At 45.4% G+C, this 19,847-nt stretch overlaps 1 protein-coding gene across 1 annotated transcript; it reads left to right on the top strand.

Annotated features, from left to right (window-relative positions):
* Window positions 1-109: 109 nt before the first annotated feature.
* FAM83D (family with sequence similarity 83 member D) lies at window positions 110-19,581 on the top strand. Its single transcript, XM_081867739.1, has 4 exons — window positions 110-578; window positions 15,798-15,965; window positions 16,320-16,444; window positions 17,895-19,581. Exons 1-4 carry the CDS (start codon window positions 114-116, stop codon window positions 18,925-18,927), a joined length of 1,791 nt encoding a protein of 596 aa, XP_081723865.1. The 5' UTR covers window positions 110-113; the 3' UTR covers window positions 18,928-19,581.
* The last annotated feature ends 266 nt before the right edge of the window (window positions 19,582-19,847 follow it).

Genomic DNA, 19,847 nt, shown 5'->3' with positions numbered 1-19,847 from the left:
CGGGGACGAGTTTAGTTTCAAACTCCCTATAAAAGGCGCCGTCGTGTTTGGCATCCTCTTAGTCCCCCGGGAGCGCGTCGTGGTTTTTGTTTAAAGAGGCACCGGCTGCCCGCATGGCGAACCAGTCGCAGTGCCTGGACGATGCGCCCTTTCGGGGCTTCCGCACCCTGTGGGACCCCAGCCCGCCGCAGGTCTACAGCGAGGCGCAGCGCCTAGCGCTGGAGGAGCTCATCGCCGCTGGCCGGCCGGCCTTCCACGCCTTCCTGCGCCGGGAGAAGCTGCGCGCGTTCCTCTCCGAGCCCGAGATCCGAGCGGTGCTGCGCGCCGCCGTGCCTCCGTCGGGCGCGGACGAGAGTTCGGATCAGTCCCCCAACTCCTCTCTGGATTGCTCGTCTCTCACTTACTTCCCGGTGCAGTCCGACGTGGAGCCGCCTGTGCTGGAGCTGGGCTGGCCGGCCTTCGTCGGCGGCTCTTTCCGGGGGCTCACCCGGGTCGAGGCGCACTTCCAGCCCAGCTTTGGCGAGACCATTTACCCCTGCAAGGAGGTGGTGCGCAGGCAGATCCGGTCGGCCAGGGAGGTGAGTCAGAGCCGTCCAGGGGAAGCAGCGGCAGCTCCGTTTCGGGGCTTGACTGGATTAGCCGCGGCTGCATGGGAATCCGGTTTTTTATCTGATTCCTGAGGAACGACCTATTGCCCCCGATTCCCTCGGAGATTCTCCAACACTTCCCAGCTGTTCCTTAGACCATGTCAGGGCGCCGGAATGTGGATATGAAGCCTTCGAGCGGTATCTGGAAGCTTTAATCAGCCTTTCATCCAAGGAGCTCGGGCCTGACAAACCTGAGTTTCTTCCTTCCCATTCAGTTCTCACCACAGCCTTTTGAAGTAGGTTAGACTGAGAGACAAGGCCTGCCTGAGTGGGGATTTGAACTTGGATCTCTCCAGCGATAGAGCAGCGCTTTTAACCATTATACCACACTGAGGCTCTCTATAACAGGGGAGCTTCGCTTATGGTCCCGCCGGTGGGTTTCTCCCATTCAGGCTAGGGGCTGCCACATAAAAGTCTCCCTGTGGAACTGTTTGTTCCCCACAGTGGCATCTATTTTGAGTATTTAACGTTTTGTTACCATGGATTACATATATGCTGCCCCAAACTCCCTTTGGAAGGGAGGGTGGGGCAAAATGTAGCTAATAAAAATATTTTTTATATAGGCACCCACACCTCTTTTATTGAGTGAAGTAAGTTGGATTTCTATTTGGTTGCTTGATCTTTTAGGCTGAGGGGGTCTGTGATAACACAAAGACCGCTGCCCCAATGAATGGACCAAATGCCCTATAATGGTGGTGTGTGTTCTCTCTCTCTCTCTCTCTCTCTCTCTGTTGTGTAGCCTGCATAAGAGATGGTCAGCAGCCTAGTTTGAATAGAGCAGGTTTCTTGGAATGGTCCTTTTATGCAGCATGGGCAGAGGTAGTAGCTCTTGAGTCATGAAAGGATTATAAGTCACCTTTTTAATTGAGACTGCCATAGATGAATGAGTACCATAGAACTGCTGCATAACTGACAGTTGAAGGTGCCCATGCTGGCCGTTGGAACTGGATGACTCTGATGCACTTGGATTTTTTTCACACTTTGTTCTAGTTTTAGTAATGCACATTAAAAATAAATAAATTACCAGCATGAGCTGTACCGCCAGAGAAAAGCTATGACAGAATGATGTTGCACGACCTTAATACCACCTCAGACTAGGTGTAACCATTATGCAGTGTTCTCTTTCATTCCTCATCCATGTGCATTTCAGTATTGCAGCTGAATTTAGGAGGAATAAGTTAGAAATCCAACAAAATTATTTGTAAAATACATGCTTTGGGACATATGTGATCAAGTCAATCATTATATATCTCACATCCATTTTGTGAAGTGGAATGAGGTGGAGTATTTGGCCAATACCAATTAGTGTACTGTGCTAGATGAAAGGCAAAGATGGAAGAGAGAAGTTATTTTGAATTGATGTATGACGTCCAGTCTTCCTTGGAGTCTTTGGTGTTTTTCTGACCATGCATGCACAGCACTTCAGATGCATTGATATTTATTACCTTGACTACAACCCAGTAAACTAGTCCAGTTATGAGCTGAGGTTGCTTGTCTTAAGGTGAGAGCTTATGCTTGAGCTGAGGCTTTAAGCTGGAAATTGGGAAGGCCTGCTTCAACTGCTCCTTTATAACCTCTGTGGAACCTCTGACCTGCAGGCCATTCGTGGGGCACAATGCCATCAGCTGAAATCACTAGGTGATGGATGCAACTCAGTCCTGCTGGGATCTGCTTTGCTACCACATTTCCTGTGGGGACCATGTTGTCGATGCAGACCCCTGCAACCAGCAGAATTCAACCCTCCACTCACCAGCTGGTTCAGTCCTGCTCAGTTTGCTCTTCACACTTATTCCCCTCCAGAGAACAAACACATGCAGCCAAAGCACAGTGTGGGGCTATTTGAAAGCCCTTTTGCAAACAACCCTGTGCTGTTCTTTAAACTTTTTTTCAGAAAAAGGTTTGAAGAGCAGTGTGGAGTCTGTTTGCAAAAGGGCTTTCAAGCACCCCCACCTTGTGCTTTAAAGCCCTTACCGTTGGAACTTCAAAGCTCAGCATCACATGATTGACAGTAGTTGGCTCTGCCCACCAGTTGAATTTGGCCCTGCAGGGTGAGGAAACAAGGATCTTGCCTACTGGTTTCCCATCCCTCCCTCTTGCGATTCCCAGCAACTGGTATTACTACCTCCAACAGTGGAATTAAGAACATGGACATTTGGTTAGTTGTCATTGAGATTCTTATCTTCCATTAATTTCTCTGATCTTTTTACAGTCATCCAAGCTGGTGGCCATCAGTGCACATTGTGGGAGCAAGCTACATAGTTTGACTATGGAAGAAGTACTTTCTTTTTTCTGTTCTGAATCATCCAATATTCAGCTTCATTTAATGTTCTTGAGAACTAGTACTACGAAAGAGGGAGAAATCAGTCTCTCTGTCAAGTCTCTCCACCTTGTGCATAATTGTATACACTTCTATCAGGTCTCCTCTTGACTTTAAAAAATCTCAATTGCTGTAATCTTTCCTTAAGAGAGGAGTTGCTCCAACTCCTCATAGCAACGACTCTGGCTTTCCCCCCCTTCATCATCCGGTGACTTCCCTTTCAGCAACAATACATGACAATAGCTTTGTGATTTGAAGGGGAGTCTTTTGTTGTTGTTTAGTTGTGTCTGGCTCTTCGTGACCCCATGGACCAGAGCACGCCAGGCGCTTCTGTCTTCCACTTCCTCCCGCAGTTTGGTCAAACTCATGCTGGTAGCTTCAAGAACACTGTCCAACCATTTCGTCCTCTGTCGTCCCCTTCTCCTTGTGCCCTCAATCTTTCCCAACAGCAGGGAGTCTTTTAACCTATATTAAAACAGGGTTCTGGATCAAGACTCTTTGCAAATAAGCAACACCTGGCAATGTTGTCCTGCATCATACAGCAAGGCTATATTTGACATGGGAGAGGTCTAGTGATCTAATTTTGAAGTACTGGGTGGCAATCCGAGCTAAGAATACTGAAGCAGAGGTACCTGTAGTATTGTGTAGAGCCAATAATTAGCAGTGAATTTTCTCGTGTTGGGTATGTTCCCATGATTTATGACTGCAGTGTGATGCAAACCAGCGAGCTGTTAGGTGGTTGAATGCTTCTTTTCCTGCACACTGCTGACATACCTACTCTGAGAAAGAGCCGTATATTAGGTGAGCAGAAATGGGGAAAGAGAGGTGGGATGAGCAGATGTTTTGAATATGTACTTACACTCTTGGAGACTGACAAAGTCTGTATAAAAGGAGGATAAGCAAAAGTGAAGGGGTCTGAAGCCACTATGGAAGATGCCATCACATAGCTCCATCTTTGTACATGACCATTTTTTATAAAAGGTAGCTATAGTGTAATTCAAATGCCATGGATATTTGCATGATTATAATTGTGGCAATTTGTAGCGGCAATAACTCACAACATTCTTGTAAGCAGATTGGCTAGATTTTCATTCCCCATGACACATTGTGTCATCTTCCTTATTGATTCCACCTGGTGGCATGTGCCATGGAAACCTACCTGGCCACACTGCGTTTCCATCTAGCTACCAGTTCATTCTTGGGGCACTGCTAGACGGACAGTATTTTGCAGGTGAGATTCAGTCACATACTGGCCAGCTCCAGTTGAGCAATTAAAGTTGGGGGTTTTTTTGAGCTCTTGTGCAAAGAAGCAACTTTCCACCCAACAAAAAAGGCACTGGGAAGTGTGGAATAACATTTGCTTGACCCAGCATGGGACGACCCTGCAAAGAAATTGGAAAGAATGTTCAGTAAATAACAGATGTAGTCTAACCTCCCTGCTAGGGGTGGGCAATGTTAAGTTTTCAACATTGCGATATATCGCCAGCAAAACATTGTGGTCTAGCAATAAACCGCTATGTTGAAACAAGCTACATTGGCCCCAGCTGGCGAGGCACTGGGAGAAACTGCCTCAGCTCTTACTGTGGGAGCCAAGGTACTGCTCAGCTGTGGGGAGGAAAGACTCCTGCAACCAACTGAGTGAGCCCCGATTCCCCACTTCTCAGCTGAGAGCTGTCGGAACCATGGAATGGAAAGCCGGCTTGGCCCAGCCAGAGCGTCTCCCTTCTCACCCTTGCCGCTGCGGAGATCCATCAGTCATCCTCCGACGTACGTCTGCAACTCAAGCTGCAAGAGCACACATTACTCAGCAGAGTAAACACATTTAGGATCGAGGCGTGGATACTATACTAAACTACGCATTTATTATACATAAATCAGGACAAAGAAAAACATGGCTTGTCTCCTTGTCGTTCTTCTTGGAGAGAGAGAGAGAGAGAACAAAAGCAATACAGAGTGGATGTTCTGCTCATGGGGCTCCAGCAATCTGTGCTAGAATGTAAACAGACATGTGACATGTAACAATCCCACATATCTGCAGCAAGGGTGGAATGGAATTCTCAACATCAGATCCCCGACCCTGCTCTTGCTTGCATGTATGTCTGAGTGGGATGGCTGCTCAGCTGGGGAGTACAAGCCGCTCCTCCCCAACTGGGAGAGCCAGGACTTCACTTCTGTTTGCATGGAGCTGGATTGGGGGTGCTCAGCTGGGGATGTGTAGGATCCATCACACTTTTCCACTGAGGGGTTCAGGGCTGTGCTCCCCTCATGGGAGAAGTTCAAAGGAGCCCCCGCACCACCTGAAGGCAGCCAGGTGGAAACGGGGGACAAGGAAGGTGGAGGCAGCCTGGCAGCTGCATCTGAGACCCCTGCACTGCCTCTGAGGCATCTGGTGGGCCCTCTCTGCCTTACCAGGCGGTGCTCTGGCCTGGCTATCAGTTATCTGCCAGTTAAGTTTGCTAACTTGTGTAGCGTGTTTTTCCCATCGCTGTGGCCTTCTGCAGCATTGATGGCTCCACCTAGAAATGGGTGGATTGAAATTGGTACATACCAGGATGTGCACACTTCACTAGTATTTCCAGCTGCTGGGCTCTGTGACATCATTGCCTTAAAACTGACGGCCTGCCACTTTGAGAGGTACGCTAGCATTACAGATTTCAAGGCTCTAGTTGCTTTGCTAATTCTGTTCAGAATGAATCATTCAGAGAGGGTGACTGCTGAATTGCTTCTCACCAGGGTGTTCAGCTAAGATTGTTCCTTGTATAAGAAGCCTGAATAGGTGCTTGATGACGTTTATAAGTTGTCCAATACTAGGTTTAGAAGAAATTAAGTAATTTTCTCGCTCAAGTCTAGCCACTGGAGATAACTTTGGGATTGTAAGATAAGGCTTCTAAGCTTCTCTTGAAACTTCTTTGGCTGTGATAGGTGTAATTCTACATCAATTACAGGTGACTTCTAAGAGGTTTCTGCTTTTTGTGCGCAATTAAATATCCATAATACACAACTTGGTTTGTGGAAATGTATCCATTGTAATTGCTAGTTATAGTATCTTATGCAAGGCTATTTGGCCCTTAGGGGTTCTGAGAAAAAATTGGTTTAACCTCTGCTTTGCTAGCCTCTTAAAGATGGTGGACTACACAGAATATGACCCAGGTTTCTAGAATCTCTGCCCATAAAGAGGGTGCCGTGGCAATGTTAACTCATGAAGGCACGTGAGATGGTTTAGCCATGAAGGAAGCAACACCCATTAATTTGCCATGTAATGCGCACTGTACTTTGGGAACTTTGTCCTAAATTGATCAGAAGAAGCACCCCGCTGTTTAAAAGTAGAAATGCAGTAGACTGCTTGGTGAAAAGGTGTTATTTACTCCAACCTCTGAATCTGCATAGTCTCTGTAAGGTAAAGGTAAAGGGACCCCTGACCATTAGGTCCAGTCGTGACCGACTCTGGGGTTGCGGTGCTCATCTCGCTTTATTGGCCGAGGGAGCCAGCGTACAGCTTCCGGGTCATGTGGCCAGCATGACTAAGCTGCTTCTAGAGAACCAGAGCAGTGCACAGAAACGCCGTTCACCTTCCCGCCGGAGCGGTACCTATTTATCTACTTGCACTTTGACGTGCTTTTGAACCACTAGGTTGGCAGGAGCAGGGACCGAGCAACGGGAGCTCACCCCGTTGCGGGGATTCGAACCGCCGACCTTCTGATCAGCAAGTCCTAGGCTCTGTGGTTTAACCCACAGCGCCACCCGCGTCCCTGCATAGTCTCTGTACTGCGTTGCAAATATGTCAGGTGCAGCACAGCACTAGTGATCACTTGATCTCCTGTGTTCCTCTTGGTAAAGCCACAAAGTAGCATTACTTCTCCCTCTTTTGTAACTGTAGAACAGGCCTTCCCAATCTTGGGTCTCCAGCTGTTTTTTTAGACTACAGTTCTCGTCATCCCTGCCCACTGATCCAGCTAGCTAGGGATTATGGGAGTTATAGTCCAAAACCAACTGGAGACCTGAGTTTGGGAAACCCTGCTCTAGAACATTTCAGAACCTACGACCCTCTAGATGTTGCTGACCTATAAACCCCTTAAGCCCTAACAGGTGTGACCAATGACAACTTATGGAGGGCCAGAGGTTCCTCACTCCTGCTCTAGAACTTGGAGACATCCAAAGAAACTGAATGGCAAGAAATTGGGAATTGACCAAAGGAAGTACAACTAGTGCATAGTTAAACTACAGAATTCGCTACCACAAGATGGTGATGGCTGCCAACTTGGGGTCTTTAAAGAGGGACTTGACTAGTCAATGCAAGATAAGGCTGTTGATGGCTGTTGATCACAATAGCGATATGCTGCCTCTGCAATTGGAGTCAGCGTGCCCCTGAATTCCAGTTGCTAGAGAACAATGGTGACAGGGTGGTTCTTGCACCTGTCTCCTGCTTGTGGACTTCCTGTAGGTGTTTCACTTGTCACTGTGGGAAACAGGGTGCTGGGCTAGAGAGGTCTCCAGTATGAACAAGTGGGGGTGTTCTGTTAATTTCACTGCTTGCGGTTGCATGGCTTGGAGGATGGCAAGAGAAGCAGGTGTTTAACACATTTTTCCTGGAAAACCTCTGCTTTGTTCAAAACCCGATATACCTACAGCTAGGCAGAATGGCACCCCCATGCATGTACAAGAAAGTGGTATCAGCAGACTTTTGGGAATAGTGGCAGAATCACAAAAACCTTAAGGAGACCCCCTACCCACCCAATAAGGACTAAACATGCTTAGCAGTCTTGCAGTGCTAAGTGATTTTTTTGGGGGGGGGAGGGGTTGGAGGTGGGGTGGAGAACCTGGCCCTGTCTAACTGGAATTCTGAATACCAGCATTCCATGCTGCAACGTTTAGTTGCATTCTACATTTGTGCACTGTTAAATATGAAATATGTGGCTGCAGCTATCATACACTGAAGAGGCACAATATAAACTGCTCTAGGGTTTTTTAATTCTTTTAAAATGTAAAATAAATGTCTAGTTCAGATGCTGGCTCCATGCCTGTTCTGCAGTGCCTCCAGGTGACCTTTTTAATCCAGCTGTCTTTAAACAGGATCAGATGCAGATCTTGTTTTCCTTTTTTCCTTTGCCATGAGAAGAGTGCAATGATTTTTCAAAAGGGTGATGCACCCTCAGATAAAGAGAAATAAACAAGCGATTAAAGTTCCTGAAATGCCAGGCAAGAAAGAGCTATTAAGTGACACTCTTGTGATGCATACACAGGAGATGGGAGGAAACTATAATTGCCATTTGATTTCTGTGTGTGCTCTCTCAGCCTTTTGGGGGGATGGGACATGTTGTCTACACAGAGTGGATGTGTGTTGAAGGATGGGATTATGCCTTTGAAATGCAGTAAATAAAGTACTTACCAAAATGCTATATAAATGAGTCAGAGAAATTGATTGTCCATGTAATTCATTTATGCTTGATCCCTATGGTTAATACATACAGTGGCACCTTGAGTGAAGAACTTACCGGTAATTTGTTCTGGAGATCCGTTCTTAACCTGAGGTACCACTTTAGCTAATGGGGCCTCCCACTGCCGCCGTGTGATTTCTGTTCTCATCCTGAAGCAAAGTTCTTAACCCAAGGTACTATTTCTGGGTTAGCGGAATCTGTAACCTGAAGCGTCTGTAACCTGAGGTACCACTGTAATTGGCTTTGGGGTATTGCCAGCTCAAGGATCACAAGACTAGATCCCTTTTTAAGAATCTGGATCTGGCAATGACTGTTAGGTAAATAGAACCTCCATATTTGCAGGCAATATTAATACATCCATGTACCAAGTCTTCCGCTTGTTCTTACATACCCCAAAACCATACCATGCATGAGAGAGTGGTAGCAGTAGACTGTGCGTAGCTAGAAAAGCATGCATGACTAGAAAAAAAGATCTGCAGGAAAAAAATCTCTAAGAGGAGGAACCCCAAATCCAGTCCTACATTATTAACTCAGTGCAGAGTGACTGAAACCTTTGAGTGGCGGGAGATCAGAATGGATTAGCTAGAAGAGGAAGAAAGAGAAACAGATATATTAGGAGAACTGCAAGTTGAATGGATGATGTGCACAGCCATTGACCATTGTGCACATTCACCAGGCATCATGGAGAATGTGCACATCATCCATCCATGAAGAAGGAAGTATGCACATTCTCTGGCCATGATGCACAATTGCAAAACAGGCCTTGCAGAATGATGCATATCTCAACGGCATTTTGTACATTCTCCAGGCAATATACACATTATCTGGTCAGTATGCATAGCCTCCCAGAAACGTGTATCTCTCTCCCCCCTCCCTGCAGTTCAGACGTGTGCAATCTGCATCCCTGCGAGCTGCTTCTAGCACATTGCCTAATGTTATGTGGTCCACAACATTTTCCCCTATTGATCAGCAGAGCAATGGGAAGAAGGGACGGGGTTCCAGAAAAAAAATGGTATCTCCCCCGACCCCCACTCTGCAGTTCAGCCTCCTTTTTGCCACACTCAGCTGTTCCTTCGTCAGCTGAGCAACACAATGGGTATCACTGGATGAGGAAATATTTAAATCTTCCCCCCTTCTCCCACCATCCTAATGGAAATTCCACACACACTCTTTCTGCTATTAAGCTTAGAAAAAGCTCAATAGCAGCATGAGGCTTATCATAATTGAAATTACAGGGTTGGGAAGAGTTAACCAGCCAAGGAAGAGAAAACAGGAGAAAAGAGCCCTGAGACTGAGGAGAGAGTGTTCGTGAAGGTCATATTTTTTCTGGATCTCCACTGCTTCTTCCCATTCTTCAGGTGATCAGTGAAGCACCATCCCGAATTTGGCCTGGCACGTGTCTCAATGACACCAGGTGATTGGCAGGTGAGTTGCCCCACCTGCTTGCCAAAATTGGCCCGTAGGGTGAGGACAGAGGATGATCTGGTCCACTGGGCCCAAACGATTCTCCACCCCTTCTTTAGAATGTTGGTATTTGATGCTTTGATTAGAACCTGACATGTAGTGGAGTGAAACTTGAGGTATTGAGAGTAGATCAAGCCACCTATTTCGTGTATCTTATTAACACGTGTCCTCGTGGTGGGTCTTAGAAAAATTCAAAGAAAGTAAAAAATTAGAATTATCTTGTTCCAAGCAAATACAATTCTGGTTCTAAACGCAGCATAAGGGGTCTCTATAGTATAGTGTATTTTAAAATGGGGTTTCAGAGTTTTTAGGGGTTTTTGAATGCTTTATGTAGTTTTTCAATTTCATTGTTCTGCATGGGACAATGACAATAAAGATATCGTATATCGTATTGTATATATATATCGTACTAAAGCATGGTTCTAAAAGGCACAAGAAACGAAAAAGTTATTCCCCTCGTTCTGAAAATATCTTATGTACAGTAAGTACCACGTGAGCCTCTTGGGGGAGGGCATTCCATAATAGGGGTGCCACCACCAAAAAGGCATCTCTTTAGGCAGGGGCACCTCAAGAAGAGCTTTTGACAAAGTCCTTATGGTCCAGGCAGATGTAAGTGGGAGGAGGTGAACTTTCAAGATGAGAGATAGCATTCCTGAATGTTTCCAGCACTTAAAACTAAACATGAATGAATCGATTTATTTCAGTCACTGACCAGAGTGGAAAACTAAACAACATTTCCCTGCAAGTAGAACACTTGCAGAACAGAAGATCAGCTAGGACCCTTCCCCTTTCAGCAGGGAGTTCTGTTTTTAATGTGGGATATTTTTTTTTAAAAGGTTCTCCTGCTTGCAGTCTGCTTGTCTACCACCTCTGGACTTCATTCTGCTGTCTGTGCAGATCAGACATTTTTCCACCTAACAGTGGAAAGTGGGCAGTCTTTTTTCCTTTTAGAGCTCTGAATCTGGAATAACTCATTCCCATAAACGGAGACTCAATATCCTTTCCTCAAGAAATGGGACTGCTTGCGGGCTTTCCCCCATAGTCCTGAAGTTGAGTTTTGTGGGAAATGACATGGCGAGGAGCAGTTTGGGGAGGATGAAACTGTGTGGTTTCGGTGACTGGAGGAGGGTGTGAGGTCTTTGCTGATCAGGAACACATTACAGGTCAGGCAACTAGTATGGCGGAAACTCTATAGACACTTCTGTTTGATGACATTAATTGAAAGGAGTGAGGTGTGTGGAATAGAGGACCATGCAATCTTAACTCATGTAGGGAGGCTTTTATCTTGAGGTCATTCACGGTCCAACCAGAGGGAAGGGTTTAAAGTAATCAAATGAAATATAATTAAAGAGTGAGGGAGATGACACTAATTAAATAGAAACAGTTTTATATTGCTTGGTGACAGGTGAGTCAACATTTGCGCTTTTGATTTAGCCTTGGGACTTCCATTCAGTGACTGCGCTGTCAGAAACACCCCAAAGCCACTAATTTCCTCCTGTCTTGGCAATGGACTTAGCTGCCACTAGTTCTTGAGTCAACGTGAACAGGACATAGCTGTATGTACATTCCTGAGTAAGGCAAGAAGACAAGACTCCTGTGTCTTTTAATAGCTGCATAGAACTTGCCCCCAAAATCAAGTTTTCTGGTGTTGGGTATTTAAGGAAATGGAGGCAATAGTCAGACAGAATATTGTGCCATCCTTGCAACTGCAATTGTTGAACCTGTGGACAGATGGCAACAAAGATTTGAAAAATAAAGAATTAATCAGTCTTTTGCTGACAGCTGCAAGGCTCTGGAAAGATTTGTGTGAGGCTAACACAGAATATCGACATCATGTGGTCTGAGAAATAGCACTCCTAGGAAATACAAACTCAGAGTCACAAGAGGTCACAGTAAAAGAAATGTTAGTTGCAGTGTGGTTTGGTCCCATAGATTACACAAACAAGACGGAACATGGGCAAGCGCCACCAGTAGCATTCAAGAGGATTTGGTTATGATACTAGGTTTTCTCATATGTTGTAATAGCTTTCTTTAGGAAGAGACAGATCCTTTCTCAACTCTGCAAGTACATGGATTATTAAATGCTTTGTCCCTTGGCTTTTTTTTACTTGGTAACATCTTAAAGGTGTGGCATTGTATTAAGTTTCCCCTCACTGATAGTTTTGTTATAACCTGCTTATTTTGTTTTTATATTGGGTTCATTCATTTAGTTATTTTCTTTGTGTTGTGACTTGTACATGTTTTGGTATGTATGATTTAGTTGAATCTTACGTGAAAATAAAAAAGTCAACTAACCAAAAATATGGCGCACAAGTCTTGTTTCATGCCCAAAGGCTAACACTGAAAAACACTGTCCTCTGATCATTCACCCTGAAGAGGCAGAACATCTAGAATTCACTAACTAATTTTTCCTATTTTTGTCTAGTAACCCAAAGAGTAAGGTCTTGTCTCACTGGCAAATTTGTCATATGGTTCCATAGATAAAGAAGCTTAATGAAGATGATCTTATTACAGTTTTTGGACTAAATGTGTGATTACTCGAAATGAGCTCTTCATGATTGTTTTCTAACAGCCAGTCATATTTCAAAGCTAAACCCACACATTCATAGGAATCCTAGTTATTTCCATGTGTCAACAAATACTGTTTCTTTGTGTTTGTGAGATGTATACGTATTTCAGAATTCATATCCATTATCCTTGAGCCATTTGCTGCCAGTGTTCAAAAATTGCCAGGTGCCAGGCACATTTTGCTCCTGGCTTATTAGGCACTTGTAACCAATGAAGATGCCTGGGCGACAGGGCATTCTCTGTGGTGGCCCCTAAGCTACTCCCTCCCTACAGAGGTGTGTCTGGCACCAATACTGTACAGCTTCTGGTGAATGCTGAAGATGCACCTCTTACCCTGGCTTTTGAGACAGGTGTACATTTTTTACTTTCCTTATTTCTGTGACTGTAGATTGTTTTAAACTGTGCTTAACATTATGCTTTGATGTTGAACTCGGGCATAGGCAAACTCGGCCCTCCAGAAGTTTTGGGACTACAACTTCCATCATTCCCGACCACTGGTCCTGTTAGCTAGGGATGATGGGAGTTGTAGTTCCAAAACATCTGGAGGGCCGAGTTTGCCTATGCCTGTTGTAACCCACCCTGAGACTTTGGGGTGAAGGGCGGGTTAATACAAAATAATGACAATAATTATTTTGGTAGGCCTAGCATTGCGGGCTACAATTTAATAGGTTTCAATTAGAACTTTGAAAATGTTGCCTCTTTGTCCTTGCAACACCCCTATAGGCAAGTCCTGATTTCTGTTTTACAAGTGGGCTCTCCAGTTCAAGAGGAAGAATGTTATTTTTCTTCCTTCCTAACACAGTGCTTGAAAAATCTTTGGCACACTTCACTGTTTCCTCCCCGCACCTGACAATACCTGAGATTCCTATGCAATGCTAACACAAGGTTTTGCCTGTTTTTGGCCCTTCCTCAACGCTTATGAAGCGTTTAGAGAGGAAAAAAACCATGGTAGAAGTCACGTGTACCTTGTAGACTTGGCTTTGCTATCTGAAACGCCAAATCCTTTTAATAAGCTGTGTTGGCCTTCCTAACAAACACCTGCAGCAAGCTGGTACATGGCCCAGCCTCTGCCTGGGAGGAAGGGAGGGGAGGAAAATGTTGACTGATAGTTGACTCTGCCACAGTTTCTCTTCAGGCCATGGCATGAGATTAACAGTAGAACGCCTTGATTCAGGGAAAACCACAGAAATGCAGGCTCCTCAGTAGACTTGATGGTGGTGCTGGTGGTAGAGGGATCGTTGTATACCCCCTGGGTTATGAGAACAGATACCTATGCCAGGAGTGGTGCCCCTCCAGATGTTGCTTATTTCATCCGCCCATTTGTTATATTTCCATGCCGATTTTCACTCACACAAGTCACAAAGCAGCTTACAAACAATGAATAACAAGAACAGAACAATTACAACATAAACCATATAGAACAGTGGTTCCCAACCTTTTTTTGGCCATGCCCCACCTAAGCATCTCTAAAATCCTGATCCCACCCCCCACAACATATAATTCTTATTATTCAAAAATAATAATAATAATAATAATTTATTATTTGCACCCCGCCCATCTGGCTGGGTTTCCCCAGCCACTCTGGGCGGCTTCCATAAAAACCAGAAATACACTAAAATATCACAGATTAAAAACTTCCCTGAACAGGGCTGCCTTAAGATGTCTTCTGAATGTCAGGTAGTTATTTATCGCTTTGACATCTGATGGGAGGGCGTTCCACAAGGCGGGTGCCACGACCGAGAAGGCCCTCTGCCTGGTTCCCTGTAGCTTTGTTTCTTGTAATGAGGGAACCGCCAGAAGGCCCTCGGCGCTGGACCTCAGCGTCCGGGCAGAACGATGGGGGTGGAGACGTTCCTTCAGGTATACTGGGCCGAGGCCGTTTAGGGCTTTAAAGGTCAACACCAGCACTTTGAATTGTGCTCGGAAACGTACTGGGAGCCAATGTAGGTCTTTCAAGACCGGTGTTATGTGGTCTCGGCGGCTGCCCCCAGTCACCAGTCTAGCTGCCGCATTTTGGATTAGTTGTAGTTTCCGAGTCACCTTCAAAGGTAGCCCCACGTAGAGCGCATTGCAGTAGTCCAAGCGGGAGATAACTAGAGCATGCACCACTCTGGCGAGACAGTCCGCGGGCAGGTAGGGTCTCAGCCTGCGTACCAGGTGGAGTTGGTAGACAGCTGCCCTGGATACAGAATTGACCTGCGCCTCCATGGACAGCTGTGAGTCCAAAATGACTCCCAGGCTGCGCACCTGGTCCTTCAGGGGCACAGTTACCCCATTCAGGACCAGGGAGTCCTCCACACCAGCCCGCCCCCTGTCCCCCCAAAACAGTACTTCTGTCTTGTCAGGATTCAACCTCAATCCATTAGCCGCCATCCATCCTCCAACCGCCTCCAGGCACTCACACAGGACCTTCACCGCCTTCACTGGTTCTGATTTGAAAGAGAGGTAGAGCTGGGTATCATCTGCATATTGATGGACACCCAGTCCAAACCCCCTGATGATCTCTCCCAGCGGCTTCATATAGATGTTAAAAAGTGAACTATTCATGTGGAGGAAGCCTCAAAGGCCATTCACTGCTAATAACTCATTCTCAAATTGCCCACCTTAAAAATCAAATTGCCCCACATTGGGAACCAGAGATATAAAATAATTAACAAATCCTCAGTAAAAGAATTACAAATCACCAGTAAAACAACCACCTTCTATAAAACACTATTAACAAAACGACTAAAAGGAAAAAGCTAAACAGCAGAACCACAACGGAAGTCCTATTCTAAGATTCACAAAGCGTTATAACACTTGTGATCCACAAAATAACATTAACACACCAAAAACCAACTAAGCATGGTTGAATTCGCAGAAACACTCCCCCCACCCCCATGACTCATAGTCTTCCACTCAGTTGATCAAAAGACACATGAACATAAGGCCCGTGGCAGCAACTCCATTCTGAAGGCTCCTAAGGCTGGAGGGTGGGGCAAGGTAGGTGGAAAAAGCCATTGTGTGATGAGACAAGGTCTCATTCTCCTATAGCTCCCATCATGTTTGACACTGGCTAGAGCCAATGGGAGTTGGAATAGCAAAACACTGGTGGGGAGGGTCAAGGGTTTCCCACCCTTGTTCTAACGCTATGCAAGAAAATTTAAAAGTAACAAGTTGCTAGGTCTGGACGGCATCCACTGGGGTGCCCTCCAGATGCTGTTAGACAACAATAATGCCCACCGACAGACCATTGGCCATGCTAGTTGGGGCTGATGGAAGTTGGAGTCCAACAACATCCTCTCCCTAGACCAAAAGCGTGTTACAAAGTAAGTTTCTGCACATAACTTCTTATAATTCATTTTTTCTTACTTTAAAATCTTCCAGGTTATCGCTATAGTTATGGACTCCTTCACAGACATGGACATCTTCAGTGATCTCCGGGAAGCCTGTAGAAAGAGGCTGGTTCCTGTCTACATCCTCCTGGATCAGGCCTGCCTTTGTCATTTCATGGATATGTGCAAAAACCTGGATTTTTCTCCTGAACATGAGCATGTAAGTTGTGGGGCGCTTCTGATTTTACAAGTGGAAAACAGATTGATCTTGGATTTACCTCAGCCCATTATTCAAGAGAGGGAGGAAGTCTCATGCTCAAAGCTGCTTTTCCCTTTCCTTGTCTAATGCATTTGGATGCCAAACCCTTTACCCAGAAGTGAGGTTTCCTTGATACATCCCAGTTAAGAGACCAATCCAAACTGTGGCTGGAGACCTTGTGCCAGCCTGGTTGGGAACTATGCATGGGGTGGTGGTAAATCTCAACTAGCTTGCTGCAGGCCCATCACTGGGATACAGTCCTGGCTTGAAGAGAGCTTGGCATTTTGGCCTAAACTGTGTGCCATTTTTTAACAGCTGATGAGAGTCCGAACTATTACTGGAAACACTTATTATGCAAGATCAGGAGCCAAGATAATTGGGAGTGTCCATGAGAAGTTCATGTTGGTTGATGGTGTAAGAGTGACTACAGGCTCTTACAGGTAAGCTACCTGATACCTTTTGTATTTCTTTAACAAACCCGAGAGTCTTCTGTAGAGTGTAGTCTGATGGGAAGTCTGTGATAGCCTCAACAGAAAAATACCCATCGCCTGTGCTTGAAGCATCATTTCCCTGGTACAAACATGCCCCCTTGACTAGCAGACCCTTTAAGAAATTGACAAAGGCTTTATCTCACCTGAAGCGGGGCGGGAGGAAGGGCCAGGGGGAGATTGATTAGTCTTCTTGAGCTGCTTTTAGTTCCCTTCACTCCTGATTTGTATTTATATGCAGACACAGCCGTATGGAATGTATGTATATTCATTATGCAGAAGTGACATACAGTGGTGCCCCACAAGACGAATGCCTCGCAATACGAAAAACTCGCTAGACGAAAGAGTTTTCCGTTTTTGAGGTGCTTCGCAAGACGAATTTCCCTATGGGCTTGCGTCGCAAGACAAAAACGTCTTGCGAGTTCTTGCGAGTTTTTCCCCTTCCCCCCCTTTTTCTAAGCCGCTAATCCGCTAAGCCGCTAATAGCCGTGCTTCGCAAGACGAAAAAACCACAAGACGAAGAGACTCGCGGAACGAATTAATTTCGTCTTGCGAGGCACCACTGTATGGCCTTTCAGACTGTCCAAGCAGCAGCTGTTGAATTTCAGTTTGCCAAGCTGTAAAAAGGCACCAAAGTTCTACTGAGGGGGTGGGGGTTGTGGAGAGAAAAAAGAAGTAGCAAATGTGTATTTAAATGGGAATTAATTCTTGTTCTGTCTCACAAGGGGGAGCAGTTCAGTCTTACCTACTTCATACCAACAAGAGGAGGCCATGAAACAATGTTTTAAATAATATTTCCAGTGCTTTTTTTCCTGGGGGGATGCAGGGGTACGCATACCCCTAAACATTTTGTGAATCTAGGTCTCGCCTAGTTGAGTATTTCAATATGAGTAGGAAAATGAGAGTACTGCTGAACATTTTTTTAAGAAAAAAAGCACTGAATATTTTTATTGGGATTTTATCACACTGCAGTACAAATGCAAGAGAAAACCCAGAAACATGTAAATGCTACAGAATGAAATAAGTAAATAAAAAGGTTGAAACAAACAAACATAGAACATGTGTCCCATACTGAAAGAACAAGCCCTACCACAGGCAAAAACACATGTACATTACAAAAGGCTGGACTCGGAAGTAATCGCTAAGTAGGGACTGAGTACCAGAACAGATACCACAACCAGATTGATGCTGTGAGAGAATGTGAGGAGTAGGTGGTCTAGTTTCCCCTGGAGTTAATGAAGAAAAGGTAACCAGTCATCAGAGAACTTCACATTGGATTCCAACCCCCCAGCCAATTTGCATTGCTATGTCCATTTGTCAGCCATAAAACATTTTTTTTAAAGGAACAGTTATGCATAGCATAATACTCTTCTTCTTTTTCTCCTCCCCCAACCCCTGGTAGCTTCACGTGGACTGATGGGAAACTAAACAGCAGCAATGTATTGCTACTCTCCGGCCAAGTGGTTGAACACTTTGATCTGGAGTTCCGCATCTTGTACGCACGATCGAAACCTCTTGACCCGAAGCAGCCATCCAGCTACAGGAACAGCGATGCCTCTGAGCACATGAGCAGTAAAGCAACACCGTGCAAAGACTTCACTGTGCATAACCTCCTGAGAGCGGAGTTCGCCAGGCTCTCAAGCAGCCCAAAGAAGCTTGAGAGAGAACTGGAGCTGGCGAGGGAACTCCAAAGTGGAAGGGTGACTGCGAAACGCCCTCACCTTAGTGGCGATGAGTGGCACAACGGCCCTGAGGTCCTAGCAAACCCTAAGGGGACAAGTAGCCAGTCAACTCAGACCGAGCCATTGGAAGAGAAGCCCGCCACCGCCCTCTTTAACTGCGCCACACAAACCAGCATTTCAGTGGCAACAGCCACCACCCAGACCACTACTCGATCCAGGATGGTGGGCACTCAGACGACCGTTTTGTACAAGACCACCACAACGCAGACCGAGCAGAGGGAGGCTGCAGAAGTGGTCCAGAATCAAAGGGTGCCCGATCAAAGGCTGCCCGAACAGAGAGTGGTCTTCAAAGAAGCATCTCCTGATCAGAGGGTGCCATCTAAAGAAGTATCTCCCATTTCTAGGAAGGCCACTTCAACTTCATCTAGTGCTCGGTCGCTTTCTTCGCTTTCTTCCCAGTGCTCTCGGGCAAGTTCTACAGGCTCGCTGACATCCCTGAGGTCTATAGACTATGCCGCCAACCACAGGGCCGACTATTTCCGCAAGCTGAACAAGGAGAGGGAATTCCACTACTCTGTCATCCGGTCCAAGCTGAATCACATGGTTTCCATGCTGTCTAGGAGGGGCAATGTGGCAGAAAACTACATAGGCTGCCGCCCGATGAGGTGCAACTTAAAACCTAGGCAGCGGATCAGCACGAGCCTCATAAACCTCAGAGACTTTGCACTGTATTCATCAAATGACTGCTTCTGAGAAATGGGATCGTGAGAGCCGGCACACATAATTGCCATACGGGGCATGCTGCTGGGTTGGTTGTTGTTGTTTTTTAACTTGGCTGCCCAGCCATCTTTGTGATACTGCAAGCCTTTTTCAGGCTTTGCTGTGCCATGGAGAAAAACGGTTTGGAATGCCAAGCCAATATGCACATTATACCTTGCGGCACAAAGGTAGCAATCACATGGAAACTACTTCACGTTGCTTTTTGTGGCTTACTTGTAAGTGCTCCAGCCTTCACACTTGGTCAATTCTGTACTGCCCTTAGAAATGTTGCTTTCTAGTGCTTTTCTTGGTCTAAGAAATCATGGGGTAACTTGGTTTTATCAAGGGACAAAAATATTAGCTGTTTTGATTGTTTAAAAAACCACAGTATTGCCTCTTTTTTTGTCCCAATATAGGAGCATGTAAAAATATTTTAAGTGTATGACCCTGTAGTTGATGGCCTGATAACTGATGGCTAACAAAAGACAATGACAAAGACAATGTTCAGTGACTCGTAACTTTTCCAACAACTATGGCCATATCTTAGGGCAAATTTCCCAGTTGTTGTTCGTTATTTTCATTGTCTTTTACTTTTATGTATGTAACTCTTATTTGACTCTGAAAAATAAAACATTTCCAAAAAAGAAATCACATCTTTCCCAAGTTAGAGGATTTTTTAAAGGTAATATAGTGTCAAACCAAACATCAGTTTATATTCTGCTTGAACATAAGTGTGTTTAATGATTGCAACGTTGACTCCAAAATGTCTTCATGTTTCATTTTTCCCCTAACAGCCATTTGAGGTGGGTCAGTTCAGGACCAAGTGACTTGAACAACTTAAATGCAGATCCAAGCTTATTATTCAGTCCACAAGGGTAATTAATTCAGAATAAAGAAGAAAGCAAAGTCTGATG

The sequence above is a fragment of the Podarcis erhardii genome (genome assembly GCF_964252035.2).
Source record: "Podarcis erhardii genome assembly, chromosome: 6".
In the NCBI taxonomy this organism is placed as follows: Eukaryota; Metazoa; Chordata; class Lepidosauria; order Squamata; family Lacertidae; genus Podarcis; species Podarcis erhardii.
This window is presented reverse-complemented; position numbering and strand designations above follow the sequence as displayed.